General features: G+C 40.4%; 1 protein-coding gene and 1 long non-coding RNA gene across 2 annotated transcripts in view; one reads left to right on the forward strand and one right to left on the reverse strand.

Moving 5' to 3' along the window:
- The window catches only part of LOC119242771 (uncharacterized), a 188,644-nt gene extending 167,995 nt beyond the window's left edge, over positions 1-20,649 (reverse strand). Inside the window, exon 1 of the long non-coding RNA XR_005124570.2 lies at positions 20,415-20,649. This is a non-coding gene — a long non-coding RNA (uncharacterized LOC119242771). The remainder of the gene's footprint in view (positions 1-20,414) is intronic.
- GIMD1 (GIMAP family P-loop NTPase domain containing 1) lies at positions 392-8,955 on the forward strand. The gene is made up of 2 exons (XM_037509587.1): positions 392-784; positions 8,695-8,955. Exons 1-2 carry the CDS (start codon positions 392-394, stop codon positions 8,953-8,955), a joined length of 654 nt encoding a protein of 217 aa, XP_037365484.1.
- Positions 20,650-20,678: the final 29 nt, after the last annotated feature.

Genomic DNA, 20,678 nt, shown 5'->3' on the forward strand with positions numbered 1-20,678 from the left:
GCATCTCAAACACTGCAGCCAGCTTTGTTCCTAACGTCAGGAACCTCAGAACAGGTTCTCCCATCAACTCACTCACCACACTGATGAGGTGACCTATTTCTCCTGCACCTGCTTAACATTATCTATTCAGGTGATTTGGGATTTTCCCCTTATATTCCTACCATGATTGCTTCTTCCTCTTCTCCTAATCCACACTTGAACTCTCTCTCCTCTGCAAACTATTGATAATATTCAGTCTCCCTCTGTCGCTGCCTATCTCCACTGTACAGGCTCACCCTTCCATGCTGTGGTCTCCACAGAGGAGGGACACGTGTAGTGCTCCAGGCCAGCTCAGAAGCCTTACCTGGGTAGGGGATGGAAGCCTAACGCCTGTGCCTGTCCACCCACAGCCATGACCCAGACCAACAAAGTGACCATCAACGTGGCCCTCTTTGGCATGACTCAGAGTGGAAAAAGTTCTGCTGGGAACATTCTGCTGGGAAGCACTGACTTCCACAGCAGCTTTGCTGCATGCTCTGTGACCAGAGATTGCAGCCTGAGCCGCAGTTGTCACCTCCACAACTTCATGCGTCGTGGGGGACAAGAGACAACCCTGCAGGTCCAGGTGTTGGACACTCCAGGCTATCCACACAGCAGGCTGAGTAAGCACCAGGTGAAACAGGAGGTCAAGGAGGCCCTGGCCCATCACTTCGGACAGGAGGGCCTCCACCTTGCACTGCTAGTCCAGAGGGCAGACGTGCCTCTGTGTGGACAGGAAGCGCTGGCCCCCATCCAGATGATCCAGGTAATATAAAGAGGCAATTACACTAACACCATTACTCCCTGATGGAGGACATTATCCTAGTAAGAGAGAACCATGAAGCGTTAATTCAAAAAGTACAGTGATATAGGAACAGTCAGTAAAAATAACTTAATTTTCCCACTAGGTCACTTTTACCATTTCCTTTGCAAGAACCAGACATTTTACAATTGGGTCATAGATATAAAATGAGATGCTGCAATTCAGAGCTTAACTATGTCTCAGACCCTTAAGAACTGGGCACCCTACTAAAAAAGCTCAAGAGTGGAGCCTGCATACCTGCATTTTCAGAAGCTTCTGTATCTTTCTTAACATAATGAAGCTTCAGAATCACTGGACTAAAGTATTGGCTTCCATTCAACATTGAGGGGCCAATCTCTTCTAGTTCTCCAATAAATGGGGGTCCGTTCACCAATGCAGTTATTAAACACTGGATTGAGTCCCTGCACGGAGTTTGATGACTGGTGAGTAACTGCCTGCCCTTGACAAGCAGTTAGTCTACAAGAGACAAGGAAATAAGAATAAGACGATGTATGTAATGTCAGTGTAGTGTGATAGACGGGTGGGGAGAAGGAGGCTTCAGAGACTCACATTACGCTAAATATTCAGGGGAAATTGATGATTCGTTTCGAGGAAAGAAATTAGCACTTTCAGATGCTTTTCTCATTCTGAAGGATTAAAAATGCTCCATTCCAGCTATGAGAAGACCACGGGGGATGCAGGGTGAACATGAGAAACAAGTACTTCTGCCCACTGGTCCATGGCCATGTTTCATTTAAGTTCAGTCAGTCTACAAGAGGCGCTGGGGGGAGGCCTGTATAGGCCACAGCTAGGGGTTGCAGGGAGGAATGCCTGCACACAGCACAGACTACACCCACAATTCCTGGAGACTGCTCATGGAGTTCTCCATCCTATTCAATCTCTGATTCTCTAGTCTGTGGCCACCCAAATTTAACTAGGCCTTGACTAGTGTTACTCAAGATCCTCATTAAACCACTGAGCACAGAGAATTCAATTGTACTAGGAGTTCCAGTTTAACGAAATGGAGAACAGAGAACAGATATTGTCCATTACAGAATAATCTGCATAAATATTACTCTTCTTTTGGTTCATCCTCTGATCATTGTGATTCAGGGTTTTTGATACTTAGTATACTTTGTTTTAAAGAAGAGTTTTTCTTTTTCCTGGTAAAGGCATAATGTTCCCAATGACAGACACAAGTTTTGTTTCTCAGTAACTGTGCATATTTTTAAAAATGAAAAAAAAAAAAAGGCCATATGTGTAATCACAAGAAACTAGCGGAAAAAATTAGGGTGACAAGAGTACAAAGAATAGTCCTCATCATCCAACTCCTGAAAAATCAAGGACATGTTGTACAAAAGCAAAGAAGAGAGGATGATGGCAATTAAGAAACAATGTGGAATCTAAGAGAACCCACAAACCTCCCCCAAACTACTAAAGCCTGCATTTCAAACAGTATTTCTGGTAGAAATCAAGGGGTGGGGGGGAACTGCATCCATTCCATCAATGTAATTTTTAAACCACTTTTAAAATTCATTTAAAGCTGCTATTAAATAAACTAGTAGCTCAAGCTATCAGAGGATGTAATTCAGTAAATGCATAAATATTTTCTCAAATACTAACCTGACTCTCTCCATATGGCTCCAAATTTTTGTCTTTGCTGGTTCTTGGCGAAGCCAAAAAGGATACTTTAAAAGACTTACATTTTTGGAAATAGATTTTTCCAGTTTAGGGTAGAGAACAATATGGTAATTCCTTTATTTTTTCTTATACAAGTGAATTCAATTCATACATGTCTCTAATCATGTTAAATGGTATCTGGCACACAGCCCTCTCCTCCCGTGGATGTCTTCCTTAAGTCAGTGCCCAATTCAGGGGTTGAAGGCACAGAGGAGATGGCTGGGGCAAAGCTCGGGTCCAGAGTACTTATATTTCAGAATGAATAACTTCTCTCTCCCAGGATAACTCTGTAGCCAAGCCCGAACAATCCTCAAAGGGGCGGGGGGACCCCTAGAGGAGCAGGGGGACCCCTGGGAGGCACTGCCGCCCTGTCCTGGGATCCCACCGTGGAAAGTGCCTGTGTATAGGCTGGCCATGTGCAACCTTCTTTCTGAAGGTGCCTGGGAGGCTGGTGGCAGACATCTGGATGCGCTCACAGACTGGGAGCAGCTGCAGAATGTCTGGATACTCGGCAGGCCCGGCAGCTGCTAGCAAGGAGCAAGGAGCTGTTGAGGTCCTCTGGTTTCAGGCACGCCCTGGGTTTCTCTTTTCCCCTGGCTCATACAAAATGGGAAAGGAACACTGCCTTCTCCCTTTCCCGTCCTCCTTCCCAGGGCGCTGATGACGGCCACAGAAGGAGCCTGCAAGGCTAACTCCTCTCCTGTACCTCCCTGTTGTCCCTTTAAATCTCTCTCAATTTGTGCTCTAATATTTTACACAGGGGTTAGAGCCAGCCAGCTGTGACCACTGAACATTTCCCCAAATGTTCCCTTTTTCTTTATTTATATTAGACCATCACTGATTTACAGCAAAATGAAGGCGATGTCAGTGAGTCATAGCCCTAAAATTGGGAAATAAAGGGAATGATTCATCAGAATGTTATCTGAATGTCACTTGAAAGCCTAAAAGGTCCGTAAGTAATGGGTCATAATAGATATGACCGTCACCTAAGGAAAGGGCTAGCATGAGCCCAGCTGCACTAGGAACTGCATGCAAGTGGCCTGGAGCCTGCGTGCTGCTGCATCACTATGGCACCAGGTATTACTCCTGGGCACACTCAGGCTTATAATCAACTCCTCAATTGTTGACGTTTTAAGTGGGAGTGTATACAAATGCAGGGTCTGAAAATACTAAGATACAAAGATAAAATAAAAATACAAAGATCCTGGACTTAGTAGTGAGATTGAATTTAATCGAAAAATAAATTCTAGGTATATGAGTGTAAATGTCACTAAGACTTTCCTGGCTTCAGTGCCTCGCGTGTAAAATGGGATCATTTTAAAGAGCTCTGAAGATTAGCGCTAACAAGTGCAAGGTGCTCAGTATTGGGCCTGATTTGTGGTAAGCGAAAATAGTAAATGAGCACAATTATCATTCTTGCTTTGATCGTAATCATCACCGCCCCGGCTGTGACGGGTACATGCTCCATGAACTACTAGAATAGCATGTAATGGGGGCTGAGAGCAGGGATCTGGAGAAGCTCCTCTGTGGCTACTTCCTTGCTGTATGGCCTTGCACATGATTTCCCTGAACTTCAATCTCTTCATTGGTGAACTGGGCAAGACAATAGTGGCTACTTCACTGGGTTACTTTTGAGATCAATATATCTTATTAACGTAACAGTACATTCACTCAGACCCTGGCACACAGGAAGTGCACAATAAACCTTAGCCATGTCGTTATCATCTGTTATCATCACTCTTCAATTAGGACATCTTACTTGCAGACTTCTTCCTAGGGTTATCCCAACAGGCTTCAGAAGAAAGTAAGAGTGAAATCAAACTTACACGGCTCTGATGTAGAACGATAACAACTTCCTTATTAACTTAGAACACTGGTAAGAAAGGTCACCGGCGTGGTAAGGTTAAACTGTGTAGCCCAGTTTAGCAGGAAGGACATGCCTGGCAGCCAGGGACCTCCAGCCCAGCCCCAGCCTGCCAACAAGCAGCTGTGAGGCTTTGGCCAAGACGTTTAACATCACAAGGCTGGATATCCTTCTCTGTAAGATCAGGCAATTTGGAAGGATGATCTCGGAGGCTGAATACTCTGAATCTAATCTAAAGCGGCATTATCATTTAGCTTTGGCTCTCTGGGAAGGAAAATGTGCTGCTTTAAGTGGGATGAGAGTAAGGGAATAGCATGAAATATAAAGAACGGTCCTTATTGTCCTTCTGTTCCATGGTCATTTTTTTCCTCAGTTGATGTAATAGTTGGCTTTTTTTAAAGTTTCCCCCTAAAAAGTCCAGATGCTATGATTTCATCAACCACAAACAAATGGGGCAGGGCTGGTGAGGTCCTGGGAAAATGAACATAATTCCTGGAAAACAAAGTTTATATCCCAACTAGTTGTCCCAAAAGGACTAGATGGACTCATACCCATTAACACTCTGCAACCAAAGAGTTCATGACTGACTGTAAAATCTCCATCTAGCTTAGTAGTATATTTAAATTATTAACACCAGATAACTTACATTAACTTATCTTGCTCTTGCATTTTTTCTGTGAGGTATCAATCAACTATGATTACTCTTTCTTGGGTCCACAGAGAACACATTTGGCCACTAACACCAAGTGACACTACTTTCAAATATTCAACCGTTTTCCAGCCAAAAATCAATCTAAAGATTATAAGCTAAACCAACCATTCTCTTGTATTTTTGGCAGTAATTCAAAAGTGCAATTTCTCTCACAGTCTAGGACATGAGCATCCTTTCACAAATAATTATCAACATATAAAAACTTCCCAGTGGCTGAACACATGGGCTCCTAAGTGGTGTTGAGCTTACAAATCTATTATCCTTAGGTGCTCTAGCTAATTTTCCCTGAATGACATTATGGCTTAAAGTATAGGAAATGTCTGGGGGAGACACAGAGGGAGCGTGTTAATGTTACACTACAATCCAATGGAGGAAATCAGTCACTGAAGACATACTGTGAATGTTATACCATTTAATGCAGTAAGTACTAAATAGCAAGATAAGAATTCTATGAGCTCAGATTTGACAGAAACTCAGGAAAAGAGTTAACTGAGCCAAACAGCTTATTTAGCATGAACTTCTATTATGGTGATGTTTTAAAAATATGTAATGACAAATATTTAATGACAATATCTAGGGGCTAGATTTGGGAGTAGCATTCAGTGGTAAGAGCAGTAACTATTTATGAACTGGCATTAAAATTAAACATTTCAGTGCTACGAAAATCAAAATAAACACATCAGTAATGTGCAGGCTGAGTATCAGGTCTGGGTCAAAACAGAAGACTGGAAAGACAAGAGTGATGAAGGATTAATACTTGCACTTGTATGAAGAGAACCCTAATACTCTACAATACCCAGTAATGCGCCAACGCTCTCCTAACTTGCAATGTCTTTTCCACCCAACAATTGACTTGTTAGTGACAATACTCAAGGCATCATCACATACCAGAAGCTTTTCCTAATTCTCCCCCTTTACCCCTAATTCCCACCTCACATCCCACCCCAGCCCAACTGCACTGGAAGTACAGAGGCTAAAAGCCCGTATCTAAAGCACAGGTGTCTTTTCTATCACAATACTTGCAATTGCAACAAATCGAAAGTCTTTTTTTCCTTTGTCCCTCATTCTCAGTTCTTCCCTAGAACAAAATAGACCCTCAATAAACATTTGTAGAGTGCTTTTAAAAATTCAAATTCTCAGGCACCATTCCTAGAGATACTTATATAAATGGCCCAGGAATCTTTCTACTCCTGGAACCTAGATGTATGTAGCACTTCATTACTTTTCAACCATTTGTATTAATTTGCTAGGACTGCCATAACAAACTACCACAACTGGGTGGTTCAGGAAAAAATTATTGTGTGGGTTCTGGAGGTTGAAAAGTTTTAAAAAGAAGTTAGCAGGGTTGTTTCCTTGAGGGGCAGTGAGCCAAGGGCCTGCTAAGGATTTATTTGCTGCTGGTTTGTGGATGGATGTTCACATGGCCTTCTCTCTGTATTCATTCTTCATGCAAATAGCCCCTTTTTAGGAGAGCAGACGACACAGCCAATCATACTGGATCAGAGCCCACCTTAATGACCCCATTTTAACTAATCAGACCTGCAGCAACCCTACTTCCAAATCAAGTCACATTCTGAGGTGTCGGAAGTTAGTACTGCAACGTAGGAATTTGCAAGGAGGAAGGAGGGAACACATTTCAGTCAAACACCACTGTCTGCTTATTTTGAAGCTCTGACTCCTGTCCCACAGGAGATGTGAGAGTATGCTGACTATATGGTATGCTCTGCTAATGTGCTACATCCCTATTAGCAAAAATCTGATTTTGACATTACATGTACTTAGACATATGCAAGAGCTATTTTTTTAAATTGAGGTTAATTAAGGTTTTGCTAACGTGTGTTTTTAAAGGCGCATAATAGGACAAAGTGCTCTTTGAAAAATTATTTTGTAAAGTCTAGAAACTTTGCTAGAATACTTTATTCCGTAAGGTATTTATCTTGAAACAGCAATTCAGATTTTCTTGAGCAGGGCATTTTGAGGAGAACTAGAAATTGACAAGTATTTCATGGTATGGGCAAATTTGGCACATATATGAGGAAAAATTTAGATCTAGTCCTTAAAAGACTTCCTCTGACTACAAAAAAAAAAATTGCAAATCCATGATAATGATTTACACAACAAAAGAGAAGCTCTACAGAAAAGTACAACTTTGTGTCCCAGAGATTAACTGAATATCAGGACGAAATACAAAAATAAATAAAACCCTAAGTCTTTTATTTGAGATGATAGTAAGAGGCTGGGTTCCAACTGAATCAACAGACACTGCGTTTACAACGTGCACTGAGCTTGGACTAGTAAAGACCTTGTCTTCAAAGAGCTCAGGGTCAAGTTATAGAGATGAACATGTAGAGGGGTCTCACAAAAGTGAGACTGGATTAGCAGTTAAAACTGGTAACCATGGTCTCAAGGTGTTTCCAATTTCAAATATTTTCTGTATTTTCATAGTAGATTTGCATATCCCGATTCTTTCTGCCTTTCCTCCCTCTCATTTTCTCCCCCAGTACTGTATTTTCATATTAGATTTGCATACCCCGATTCTCTCTGCCTTTCCTACCTCTCACTTTCTCCCCTTCTTTATTCCTTTTTCAATTTCTTCCTTTCATTATTTCTAGTCATTAATATTATAACTATATAAATAAAAACTATTTATCTGGGACAAAATGTTAGCTGTTCCTACTTCTTTCTTCTGATTACTCAAGGTCCTGGGTATTTCTTGCTCTGCTTATTCCTAAGCATTTTCTATTTTTCTTGCTATAATAAACTAGTAGCAGCTTTGGAGATATTTTGGTAATGGGAGTGTTTGGAATGGAGGAATGTTATTTTACTGTCACAATGTCATTACTTCATGTAACTTTGGAAGTATTCAAAAAAGTTAAATGGTGATTTCTAGATGCCTTTCATATTGCGTGAACAATTTGCCACATGCTGTTACTTCTGCTTTTTATCAGCTTACTTTCACTAATCAAACAAGAATTTATTACATAACCAACTTCCAAATATTACTAAACAAAGGCACACCAGCCTTCAATGTTTTTCCACAGCATGAGAGGAAGTCATCCGATAAATTGGGTTTGATTCTAGGCAAATCACAGTAATATTTTGTAGTTGTTCCAAATCACCGAATGTATTTTGACCTTAACTTTTCCATTACATGTCATCTGATTAATCAATAGATTGTAACCAGATTATATAATTACAAGTCCTCAGAAGATGTTTTTAGCAATGACTATAACCACATTCCTACAAGACAAGATATGGCAATTCTGTTGGCCCAAAGTTCCCTAACTTAACGGGTCTCAGTGCTTCTAACAGACTCAGACTGACAAATGGTGTAAATGTGACCATGGCATACACTGCATTGATTATACACAGTTTGGGGGCAATGAGTAAATAAATTACAGCAGCAGAGTAATAGAGAATTAGAGCTTTTTTTAAAAAGCCCTTGATTTGATTATATTATTTGACCAGCCTTCACTGCCCTTTGCCTACATCACCTTTTAGAAACATAATGACATGCACATCTGTTGACTGTCTATGTTGGACCATAAAAACTCCTTTGCTTATTTATGAGGAATATAGTCTAAGTTAAATAGCCATCTCACAACTTCTCTCTTTCAGGAACTTCTGGGACAGGCTTGGATGAATCACACTGCCATTCTTTTCACCCATGCTGAAAAAATAGAAGAGGCTGGGCTTGATGAAGACAAATACTTACACGAGGCCTCTGATACACTGTTAACCCTACTAAATTCCATTCAGCACAGATATGTTTTCCAGTATAAAAAAGGAAACTCACATAATGAACAAAGAAGAAAAATCTTAGGAAGACTCATGGAATTTATAAAAGAAAATAGGTACCAAGTTCTGACCTTTAAATAAAATTTAGAGAAGAGGAAACAAATCATTGGGTTTTGGAGTCAGAAGTTTCTGGCATGGATGTGGACAGTCAGAAATCCCCCACGCTGCCAGTCAGGATCTACACGGGAATAACCACTCTGGAAAATGCAGTTAAAAAGAATATAAAGGAGGGCCTCCCCGGTGGCACAGCGGTTGAGCACTGGGCTGCGAAGCTGCGGGCAGCATCTGCAGCACCGGTTCGATTCCCGGCCGCCAGGGAGGGTCCCACCTGGCACGCAGACCTCTCCTGCCGCACCTGCTGCTCCCCTCAGCAGAGTGTTTCATCAGTCTACCTGTTCTGCTCCCCGCTCTGGCTCTGGTGTATTCTCTCACCCTCCTGCGCTTCTGACTATACCCAGTGCTTGTATAAATAAATAAATCTTAAAAAAAAAATAACATAAATGAATCAAATTTTCTTATGAAAATTCTATGACACAACCTTTACAGTCCAAGGTGTATATTTAAGAGAAATGTGTACATTTATGCACTGAAAGACAACTATGCACAAGAATGTTCATAGCAGCTAAAAGCTGTAAACGATCAAGCAGACTAGATGTCCACCAGCAGCAGACGAGATAAGCTAACTGTGCTATGTTCACAGTGGAATATCACACAGTGACAAGAATGAGCAAACTACAATGGCAGGCAGCTGGATTCGTGCAGAGCCTAAACATGATGCTAGAGAAAACATTCAGACATAAATACATACGCTCTGATGCCACTTGTATAAGGTTCAAAAACAACTGAAACAAGTCATCTAATTCCTGATACTGGAAGTGCTAAAGTCGGGGAGTGACCTTAGTGGGAGGGGCCATGAGTGAGGGGATGCCCGCAGCTCTTAGGCCTGGCAGTGTTGTTCCTACCTGGAATCTGATTTCATGGGCCATGCTCACTTCCTGAAGAGTCAACAACACTTGTGATTGTGAACTACCTAGTATATGCTATCCTTATCTGAAAGTTTAAAATTAATATCATATTTAAAAAGCTAACTCCACTGCACACTTGATACCAGGCCAGGAGAGTTAGTGAACCTCATCAGAGTCTGTTCCTCCGTTGGAACCTAATTTGTGGTTACTGTAATGATCAAACAACTTGGCATGAGGTCATGCTCAGTCGATATTAACTTTCTTTTCCACTTTCTCATAACCTGTGCTTCCGATTAGGGGTTCAGAAGTTAAAAACTCAGAGCTAAGCCTTGCAGGAGAAATAGGTGTAAAAAGTGCAAGAATATGAATAAAGGCTCCCTCTACCTTGAAAGGTCAGTCACTTTGGTTCAGCAAACTCCAGTTAGCAGTGAGGCTCAAAGGAAAATTAGTCTACTCATTTGTAACAGGAAAGTCTACCACGAAGTCAAATCAGATCACTTTCATATTTAACACAAATACATGAGCTTTATAATTTACAAAGTTTTTCACTAAGATTGTTAGTCCCCAGTTTACAAACAGGTTGTTTTTATAAAGTTAATTTGTACATGGCTTTTTCCTGTGTGTGTGCACTACTTCGTATGTTCTATTAGAAACGGGATTAGAGCTGGTAGTTATTCCCCCAGCCTAGTCCTCAAGAGTCGACTTATGCGCAATGTGACCTGAACTCTGGCACAAAGATACCAGAAAGCCAATAACCAAAACTTACAAATTTTCGGTGGGAAAGCATAGTACAAATTTCAACTTGATACATCTCCCAATCATTGCAAGCCACGGACCCACCCAACCTCCTACGGCTGAGGGTCCAGGATGGTGCAGTGAGATGCTCCAAAGGCTGTACTGGGGGCCTCGCGGAGGAACTGATACTTTCCAATGGACTGGTGGCCCTGTTTCAGAGGAGATCTGAGGCTGGGAAGCTAAAACTACAGTGAATGGTGGAAAGCAGAATGGAAAAGTGGATTTCAAGTCTTTCCTATGCCCATTCATGGGATGTTGGCTTACTAGCCTAGTCAAAACAAGAACCAGTGAGCACAGAGATGTGCACAGCATTGGGTTCCAGAAGCCTGAGGCAGGCTGAGTGGTAATGACTGAGAGGAAAGTCATTACCAGATGCAAAGAGGACGACTTCTTTGCTGCTCTCCCCTGAATTATTTCTTTTTAGATATACATATGTATTTTTTACAAAAATCCCTAAATGTGATCATGTTACATCTTTGACTTTTGCTGCTGGGTTCACCGTGACATCTTGCTCCTCCTGCCACTCCACTTCTCACAAACCGGCCCGCTACAGACGACTTTTGCCAATATCAAGTGTGGCATGCAGCACTCACATTCTCTGCAGGCCCCGGTAACCCCACACACGGCACACACATGACACACACACACACACACACACACACACACAGGATTTTGTCTTTTTAAAGAACATACTCATGTTATGTTCTCTATAGTATCTTTTTCTCCTCCTGCTTAATACCACCTCATATAGAAATTCCTCTAAATTGGAACTCCAGGGCCTCCCCGGTGGCGCAGCGGTTGAGCGCTGGGTTGCGAAGCTGCCCGCAGCCTCTGCAGCGCCGGTTCGATCCCCGGCTGCTCCCCTGCCACCGGAGGAGGGTCCCACATGGCGCGCAGACCTCTCCTGCCGCCCGCTGCTCCCCTCAGCAGTGTGCTTCGGTCCTTCTGCCTGCTCTGCTCCCCGCTCTGGCTCTGGTGAATTCTCTCACCCTCCCGCGCTTCTGACTGTACCCAGTGCTTGCATAAATAAATAAATAAATAATAAATAAATAAAATAAAATAAATCTTAAAAAAAAAAATAAATTGGAACTCCAAATTTGACTTAAATTCACCCTTTTTAAAAGGTGCATAACACCTCTTGGTGTATAGGTAACATTCTTTATTGATGCACATTCTCGTCTTTTGTCACCCTAAGTCATGTACAATTCTTCTTGCCCATGTATTTTTTTATATGAATGGACTTTCCTTTTGACCTACATTCTCAAGAGTGGGGTTTCTGGCATAAAGACCCTGTAATTTTAATGTATCTTACTCAATTTCTTTCCAGAAATGTTGTAACAAACTTGATTCTCATAAAAAATATTATGACTTTGTCCTTTTGGCCATTTTTCCATTATATTACTTTTACATTCTTTACTTGACCAAACTTCAGTTAGGCTCTGGAGACTTCTACATCCATGTACTTCCCTGTGCCAGTTTTTGCAACAACCCCACTAAAGTCCCTTCAACTAGAACTCTACACTCTCGATGGCTTACCAGGCTCCCCATGCACTGCATTCTGCCAAGTGGTGTCTAGATATTCTGGCCTCTCGCAGCGAAGACAGCAATCTGCAGTTAGGGGACACTAGCCCAACCTCATCCCTCCCCTGCCCCCCCAGCAAACCCTGTTGTTTGTCACAGTACTCTTCCCCCCACTGACCACCACCCTGTTCCCCCGACAATAAATCCTCACTTGTCCACGTTATATTCTAAATTGAGGTCAATCTCTCCCGGATGATAAAGCCCCACTGCAGTGGTACCTATAGGTGCTGAGGCACTCCTGAATGACATCTGTTTACCATCCTTGACAGGATCATGGGGTGGGTACCTGTGTCTTCAACACTCCCAGGTTGGCAAACTGAAAGAGTTCTATGCACATTATAATATTAGCCTTCTCTCCGTCCTTCAAGTTGCAAATTATATTTTTTCAGTTTAATGACTTAGCCTTTAAATTTGTTTATGGTCACTTTTGCCAAACGAATATTGTTAATTTTCCTATAATCATGCATTTCTAAGTACACAATCTAAGGTTTTTAGTTTCATTTCATTTTTATATTACTGCCATTCTTAATAAATTCATCCTTTCATTAATGAACAAAGGTAAAGAGTAAGGTGGGTAGGTAGGTAAATAGGTCTTTTTTTTGTTCTATGTCTAGATCTAATCTAGATTCTTAATTCTTTTCTATTATCTATTTTTATATTACTGTCAATACCAGAATAATTAAAATGATTTTTTACCCTTTGTTGTCACGAGAGGACAAGTTTCTCCAGATTTTTTTTCTCAAAATATACTCTGGCAATAGAGGGCAACGGCGGGGAACAGAGTGTGGAGGAGTATGGATGTCTTAGTGTTGAGCCTGGTGTGATAACATACATCTGAAGAGGTATGACCTAACCTCTAAATCCAGTACAGTGTTGTATACCAAAGTTATTGCAATAAAAAGGAGCACATTTTTAAAAAGTCAAAATATTCTCTGCCTCCTCCCAGGCATTTGTTCACATCTATTTCCAAATCTTATTTTTCTAATTAAAAAAAAATTCCTTCATAGTGTTTTTTGACAAATGACATTCTGTGCTATTAAAACCTCCCATGCACAAATACAGGATGTTTCTCCACCTTATTTTATTATTTATTTTATATTACATGTTTCTTACATTTTTTCTTAGTTTTGCTGATCTCATAAAGTTGCCATTCAGTTTTTCTCCATGATAATGTCCAAGTTCTACTCTAACGCATACCCATCGAAGATTACTTGCCAGTCCAGAATTCAGAATCAAGTACATGCCTCTCTATTATAGAATAATGACAATTAGTTCTCTGATCAAGAACTTTCTATGCCCAATGTATCCTCTCAACTATTCAAATAGACCCTAGAACACTATCATTCCTCTCCTGCCTGCTCCTCCTTCCCCTGTCCACCTCAGGGAACAGAGATCTTAAAGATGTCTTTCTTTCCCCCATATTACCAGATCCTCGTCAAAGAGCTAATTATTTCAGGACTTCCCCTTCTTGACTGCCCTTCTATTTCAGAAATCCTGTTACCATTTACACTGCACCTCCCCCATCTTTTGGGTTAGTGTGTTTTCTTAATGTACTCCAAATTCTACCATACTATCCAAGAGGTATTGAATTCCAGACATGCTCCACAATGCACAGCATTCCCGACTCATGGGAATAGTCAGTGTTAATGGATGTAGGGAGGTAACTGGGTTCGTAATAGGGCAGCTGAATCAGATGAATGGTAAGGCACTAAGCAAACACGTTGCTGCTGTGTTCCACATGAAGTTGGGCTCAGCTTTTTCTGTGAGTGAAACTGTGGTTAACTCACCATCACAAGGAATACTTTAAGCCTGTCTTCACAAAAACAACAGACTATGACAATTAGAATGAGTCATACAGCCCACACTCGACCCCTGACTGGGAACCAAGAGGACGGAGAAAGGAACCACCTGGATGGCATTCCAGAAGCAAGAGGCCTAACCACCAGGAAGAGCTGGGCATCTGGAAATATGGGCGAGGTGGTGTTTTTTTTTTTAAAGATTTATTTATTTATGAATACAAGAGCTGGGGTACAGGCCAGAGGTAAGGGGGAGGGGTGAGAGGATTCACCAGAGACAGAGTGGGGAACAGAACAAGTAAACGGACCTAAAACACTGCTGAGGGGAGCAGTGGGCAAGACAGGAGAGGTCTGCTGCGCCATGTGGGTTGCTCCCTGGCTGGCCGGGGATCAAACTCGTGCTGCAGAGGCTGAGGATTGCTTCATAGTGCGGTGCTTAACCCCTTGAGCCACAGGGAGGTCCATGGGCAAGTTTTTAACCAATAGACTTCTGGCAAGTCTATATTCCTTTGCCCTTTGCCCAACCTCTAGCCAAGAAAACTTAAGTCCTCTGTTCTTCCCCACACTTTCAAAAACCAATATAAGCCTCTTCTCTTTCATGGGCAGAAGATTTGAGTTTTAACTCCTTTTTGCCAGCCGATTCACAAACAAACCTGTTGTCCTTTCAAAATGCTGGTATCATAAAGTTGGCTTTATGTACATCAGGCAGTGGGCCCCTTGGCTTGGAATCAAACACAAATGTGTGTCCCTTGAGTAAACTTCCCATTACTGGAGATAATCTCAACTTGCAGCAAAAGAACAATGTGATCAGAGTTATATCGAGGTAAATTAACGTGTCCAGAAATTTCGCCTCTGGTTATTTTTGCTGCCACCTTGTCTATTAGCCTATAATTTGCAATTTCTCCTCATTTCCCTCCAGATGCACAATCTATAGGTAATTCTCATCTGGAATCTAAACATTTCCACTAAACTTAGTTAAGTTTTAACATTTTAGTTGGAGTTGGAGTCTCACAGTACATTACCTGTTGGGACATTAGTGATTTACCCCAATACTTAATTGCTCTGACCCTTACTTTGTTATTCTTCTGGTGATATCACCTCAATTAACAATATCATGTTTTAATTACGCTAATCTTTACTCTGCCTTTTTTTACATAAAGAACTTGCTTAGAATTTCATTTCTGTTGATTTTCAGAAATATCACAATTCTTTTACATAAGGCTCAAGTTATTAGGTGACACTGCTATTTTCCAGATTCTCAAACTACTTTAAAAAATCTCCTAGGGCCTCCCCTGGTGGCGCAGTGGTTGAGCACTGGGCTGCGAAGCTGCCTGCAGTCTCTGTAGTGCCGGTTCGATTCTCGGCTGCCAGCGAGGGTCCCACATGGCGCACAGACCTCTCCTGTCGTGCCTGCTGCTCCCCTCAGCAGCGAACTTCGTCAGTCTGCCTGTTCTGTTCCCTGCTCTGTCTCTGGTGAATCCTCTCACTCTCCTGCGTTTCTGACTGTACCCAGTGCTTGTATAAATAAATAAATAAATCTTTAAAAAAAACAAAAAACAAAAAAAAAAAAATAAAAATCTCCTTCCATAGGCATCTGAAGCTTTTGTTTTCAATACACATGCTTTTTTAAGAGAAAAGGTTCTCCTTTAATATGAAAACTGAAATTCATGCAAAAAAACTATTTCTACCAAAGTCACTCTCTTTTTCTAAACCTACTCAAAGTGAATTTTAGTTTGCCTTTTCCATTAATATTTTTCAAAGAGAAATCAAGTTGTGGTGTTGATTTTGGATGAGTCCTGCAATATTCTTTCCAAATACCCCAGATGTGAAAAGTTGAGTAGGCTTTAAATTAATAAGTATCAGCCAAACATGTAATCATAGGGCTAGAGTTAAGTAGATGCATATACTGATAATACTTCTCTACTGGGAGGTATAATATTTTAATGAGGCAATTTTCAAAAATTGTACATTTATACAGCTTTTTCAGACCAGTCTTAATATGAAGACTCATCACTTGAATTGTAGAAGTGAACAGACATCAACAGTTGCTATTTTGAAGAATTCCCTAAGCAGTATGCAGCAAGAGAAAAGGCAAGAAGAGTAGTTAGCACTTTCATTGAAAAGGATTATTTCTTTTTTCTTGCAATTATGAGACAAGGGCTTGTTTCTGCGGGCTGTTGCTAAGGACACTAGTCTGCCAGATAGAAAATGATATTGCTATAAACAAAAAGTAACACATATTTTACTCAAAATCTCTGACAATTGGGAATAATATATGCTAGGGGTTGGGAGGAAGGAAAGGAAGGGAAAAAACAAACAAGGGAATAGATAAGTGTGAAAAAATAAAATATACAATAATTAATTCACATTCTGAAATTCCAGTTGGCTCACTTTCAAACCAACAAATATTTCATTTTTTTGGGCTCTTTCTCCAATTTTTTTTTCATTTATACGCCAATGAATTTTCACTGCCAAGACTTATCCAAAGAAAAACCATAACTATATAAAGTGCAATAGGTGAGAATATCTAAGTGAATGACTCTTTTTTATTCCAACAAATTGGTATCTGAAGAAGGTCTGGTTTTAAACAGAGACATATTAGCTATCAGCAACTATCCCACTTTTCATCAGTATTGCAAATACTGATGATTATCATCTAAGTGGCAGTAGAAACTGGGTAAACCTACAAGATGTTCCTAGCTTCAATCCTTATCTATCAGTCTACCTACCCATCACCTACCTATAGATTTGGAACTTAGAGACTTCCATATAGGTTATCTTGGGGATAGATAGTCTAGAACAGCTATAGTTGCCAGCAGCAGCAGCTGGCTTTTGCCTCCAAATTCCTCCCTCCTCTGAACTCTTCCACACCAAAAAAAAAAACCAGTTGATTAAATTCTCTTTGTAACCACTTCAGAGGGATGTTTCATGACCTCAGCTCTCCTTTTGAAAACCGCTTAAGTACTCCACTAAAGGAGCCACCTTAATGTCCTGACAAGACTAGTCAGGTTTACTTTTTTTTTTACTTTTCACTATGCTTCCTTACAGTTTAACTTATCTTTAAAATAAAAGAATCCATATGACTACTTAACTAACATGCAAGAAAGGATTGGGATCGAGAAGAACACAAAGATTAGTAAGAGTTGGAAGAAGATTGGGATTTATTTATTTATTTTTTTGATAACATGACTACATCTCTATGGAGTTTTAAAAAAAAAAAAACTGGTGGGCCTCCCCGGTGGCGCAGCGGTTGAGCTCTGGGTTGCGAAGCTGCCCGCAGCCTCTGCAGCGCCAGTTCGATCCCCAGCCTCTGGACAAGGGTCCCACATGGCGTGCAGACCTCTCCTGCCGCCCGCTGCTCCCCTCAGCAGTGCATTTCATCGGTCTGCCTGTTCTGTTCCCCTCTCTGGCTCTAGTGAATACTCTCACCCTCCCGAGCTTCTGACTGTACCCTAGTGCTCGTATAAATAAATAAATAAATCTTTAAAAAAAATAAAAAAAAACAAACCCTGGTGGGCCTCCCCTGGTGGCACAGGCAGTTGAGCACAGTACTGTGAAGCTGCCTGCAGCCTCTGCAGCTTGGGTTCAATCCCAGCCAGCAGGCCTGGGAGATACCCACATGGCACGGCAGACCTCTCCCGTCTCAGCCGCTGCTCCCCTCAGCGTGTATTTCGTCAGTCTGCCCGTTCTGTTCCCTGCTCTGTCTCTGGTGAATCCTCTCACCCTCCCACACATCTGGCCTGTACCCCGGTTCTTATATGCATGGATAAATCTTTAAAAAAAAAAAACAAAACAAAACTGGTAAAACGTGAGAGCACTTTGTAAGCTATAAAGTAAATCGCCTGAAGATAATTCTACACTCAAATGCATAATAGGTATCATGAACACTCCCTAATTTCTGAAAGAGAAGGGTGTAGTTATTCCCTAAGTAAAATTCTAAAGGGCAAAAAACTTTCTTCACAACAGCAACGTGCAATATTATCATCAGGGTGACATTAATTTGCCTACCTGGTGGTCACTTTGTAGCCTGGTTGTGAAGTTTAGTCCCACACAGTTAGACAGCGTTCAGAAGCAGGACTTACGTCACCATTTAAGTAGCTAAAGTTCATGGCTTTGGATATTTTTATATTTTTAAAGGTACAACACAAAAATTTGTAGAAAAATCGAGGAGATATACCCACGCCCATGTCCTTTCAATGCCCCTGTGAGAAGCAACAGGTACCCATCAAGAACCTGAAAGGATTGCTTCTGTTTACGCTACACTAACGTTAGTTAGATATACTGTTCTCTTAGTCTATGAGAATTGCAAAACTATTTGAAACTTTATCAATAACACGAAATCAGAGAACAGACATCAATTAATAGGGCTAGCTTGGCACTTAAAAATCTAAAAATGGCATTTCAGAGGGAATGCAGAGAGGAGAGAGAAAGTTTCAATAAGGAACATCTGTAGGGGGTTAAAGATACATCTGGTATCTTTTGGGGAACACCCATGGCCACTACTTTCAGGAAATAGTCCTTAACATACTGTTCTTTTCATATCTACCAAGTAATCTTGTCATTACTTTGTAATCAGAATTCAACAAGAATTCAACTTCTCAGGAAACATGATACCAGGAAAGGGAACAGAAGAGAAACACTAGTTTCCAGGAAGAAAGACCCCTTTTTGTAAACTTATATCAACAGGATATACATCTGTTATATTCCAGGCACGGTTTTAAGTACCATGTGGGTACTGACTCATACAATCTTCACAATTCTGCAAGGTAGGTACTATTAGTACAGCCCTCCTCACAAGGAAGGTATAGAAAAGGTAAACAGCTGCCTAAGATCACACCTGCATTTAGAACCAAGGATCAAAAGCAGGTAATCTGGCTTCAAAACCAAGACTTCGTACGAAGTACTATGAATTTAGCATCTTTGAGAGTCATGTACAAACACAGGTTTGGGCATCCTGGTCTCCAATTAGCTTCACTAATGTTGCTCCGTGAGGCAGGCTCCTGTTACCTACCAGCTCCCCAATCCACACCCTCTACATGGTAGACATGCTTCTAGCTATATTTCCATGAGTTACTCTGAATATTTTATATACAGTCTATTGTACCTTTATGTATTTTTTAAAAAGCAAAACAAATTACCTGTTTGGTGAGCACTTAATGTTCTTCTACCCACAGAACACTTAGTTGTCTTGGTAGAAGTAAGGTAAGGAAAAATGTTCCAGTTTTATATTAAAATCAACACGTCTTAAAAAGGACTCATCCTCAACAGAATACACAGGGAACATCTTTACAAAAGAAAAGCCAGTCCGGCCAACGTCACTTTAAGAGAGTAGACCAACCCTGCAATGGGAGGGGAACTTTTTCCCTCTGGCTTAGTCGACAGCACATAAACAGAGGTCTAGAAATACATCTTGTCCTTCTGACACCCTTACAGAGCTATGACCAGCCAGAGGGTTCCATCCAATTCACTAATAAAAGTCATTTTCTTTGTTAATTCTGACTGCTTGTTCATTCCAACACAAATAGAACAATTAAATTTTCTGTAAAACAAAAACTAAGTGGGGCAACACTGATAGCTCATTGAGTAATGATTTCTATAGAGCCTGGAAATTTGCTCCTTATTAACTCCCCAACTTCTTCCTCTTCAGCACTCTTTAACATAGACTTTCATGTACTGAAGATTTGGGGCAATACAGAGGGAAGCATGGTGTTTTGGTAACAGTAACAAGGTATAATTTTGAGAAGGGGTAAAGGAAATTTTGTAATGTACTCCTTTGTGGTAAAAATTCATAAAGTTCAGTCATTAATCAATTACTGGCAATGCTACATCATGGGCTTTAGCAAAAGAACAAACTAGCATTTCTGGTTCTATATATGATATAATCATTAATTTTGGTTTCACTATCAAAACTTCAGGTAATTTATTCTACACCAGTATATTTCACTTTTTAATTGAGAATATTTCAACTAAATAGATTAAACATCCTTTAAATTACTTTACTTTCATAAAGAAATTTAATATAATTGGGAAAAATTATATAACATAGAATCACAAAAGACTGCCATAGTCTTTACTCCCCAAATAACATTAATTTGAGTTCATAATAACTACTAAAATTTAGCTAACTGTTTACCTGTCAACAGAGATTAATGATGCTCTGTTGATATTCATATTTTCACAAAGAAGACTACACTTCATAATAGTACCAAGCCCTGGCCTACTAGAATTCCATGAATTTAAATGTACTTTTACTGTACATCTTAAATTTGGCATGCAGAACTGTTCAAAAAACATTTTTTCTTTCCTTTTCTTATTTTGCTTTTCCTTATTAGATACCATAAACAGCTACAGTGCTAAAATATTCTATGTTTGGGTTTTCTTTTGAACATAGCTATACTCCTACCTCCAAGGATGCATTTCTCTTTTGGAAGCTCAAATCATCAGTCATCATGTGTAGGCTGGTGAACTTGAAGCTCATAATTCCTAAATTATTTTTCACTGTTCCTACAATATCTGTAAGATGAGTGAAAATAGGTATTTTACATCTTAATATACATGTCTGTTAAGTTTATGGCTATAATTACTTTAAAATTGACAATATTAGGGTACATGGAAAAGCAAAATATCTTGATCTTAAATGCTCTTCTAAAGATAATAAACTATAATA

The sequence above is a fragment of the Talpa occidentalis genome, unplaced genomic scaffold (assembly GCF_014898055.3).
Source record: "Talpa occidentalis isolate TD23 unplaced genomic scaffold, MPIMG_talOcc4v2.1 talOcc4.13, whole genome shotgun sequence".
In the NCBI taxonomy this organism is placed as follows: domain Eukaryota; kingdom Metazoa; phylum Chordata; class Mammalia; order Eulipotyphla; family Talpidae; genus Talpa; species Talpa occidentalis.

Excerpts from the sequence above, each read along its gene's own strand:
- GIMD1 (XM_037509587.1), top strand. The coding sequence starts at position 392 with ATGACCCAGACCAACAAAGTGACCATCAACGTGGCCCTCTTTGGCATG. Across the intron at positions 785-8,694 it reads CCCCCATCCAGATGATCCAG|GAACTTCTGGGACAGGCTTG; the intron begins GTAATATAAAGA and ends TCTCTCTTTCAG.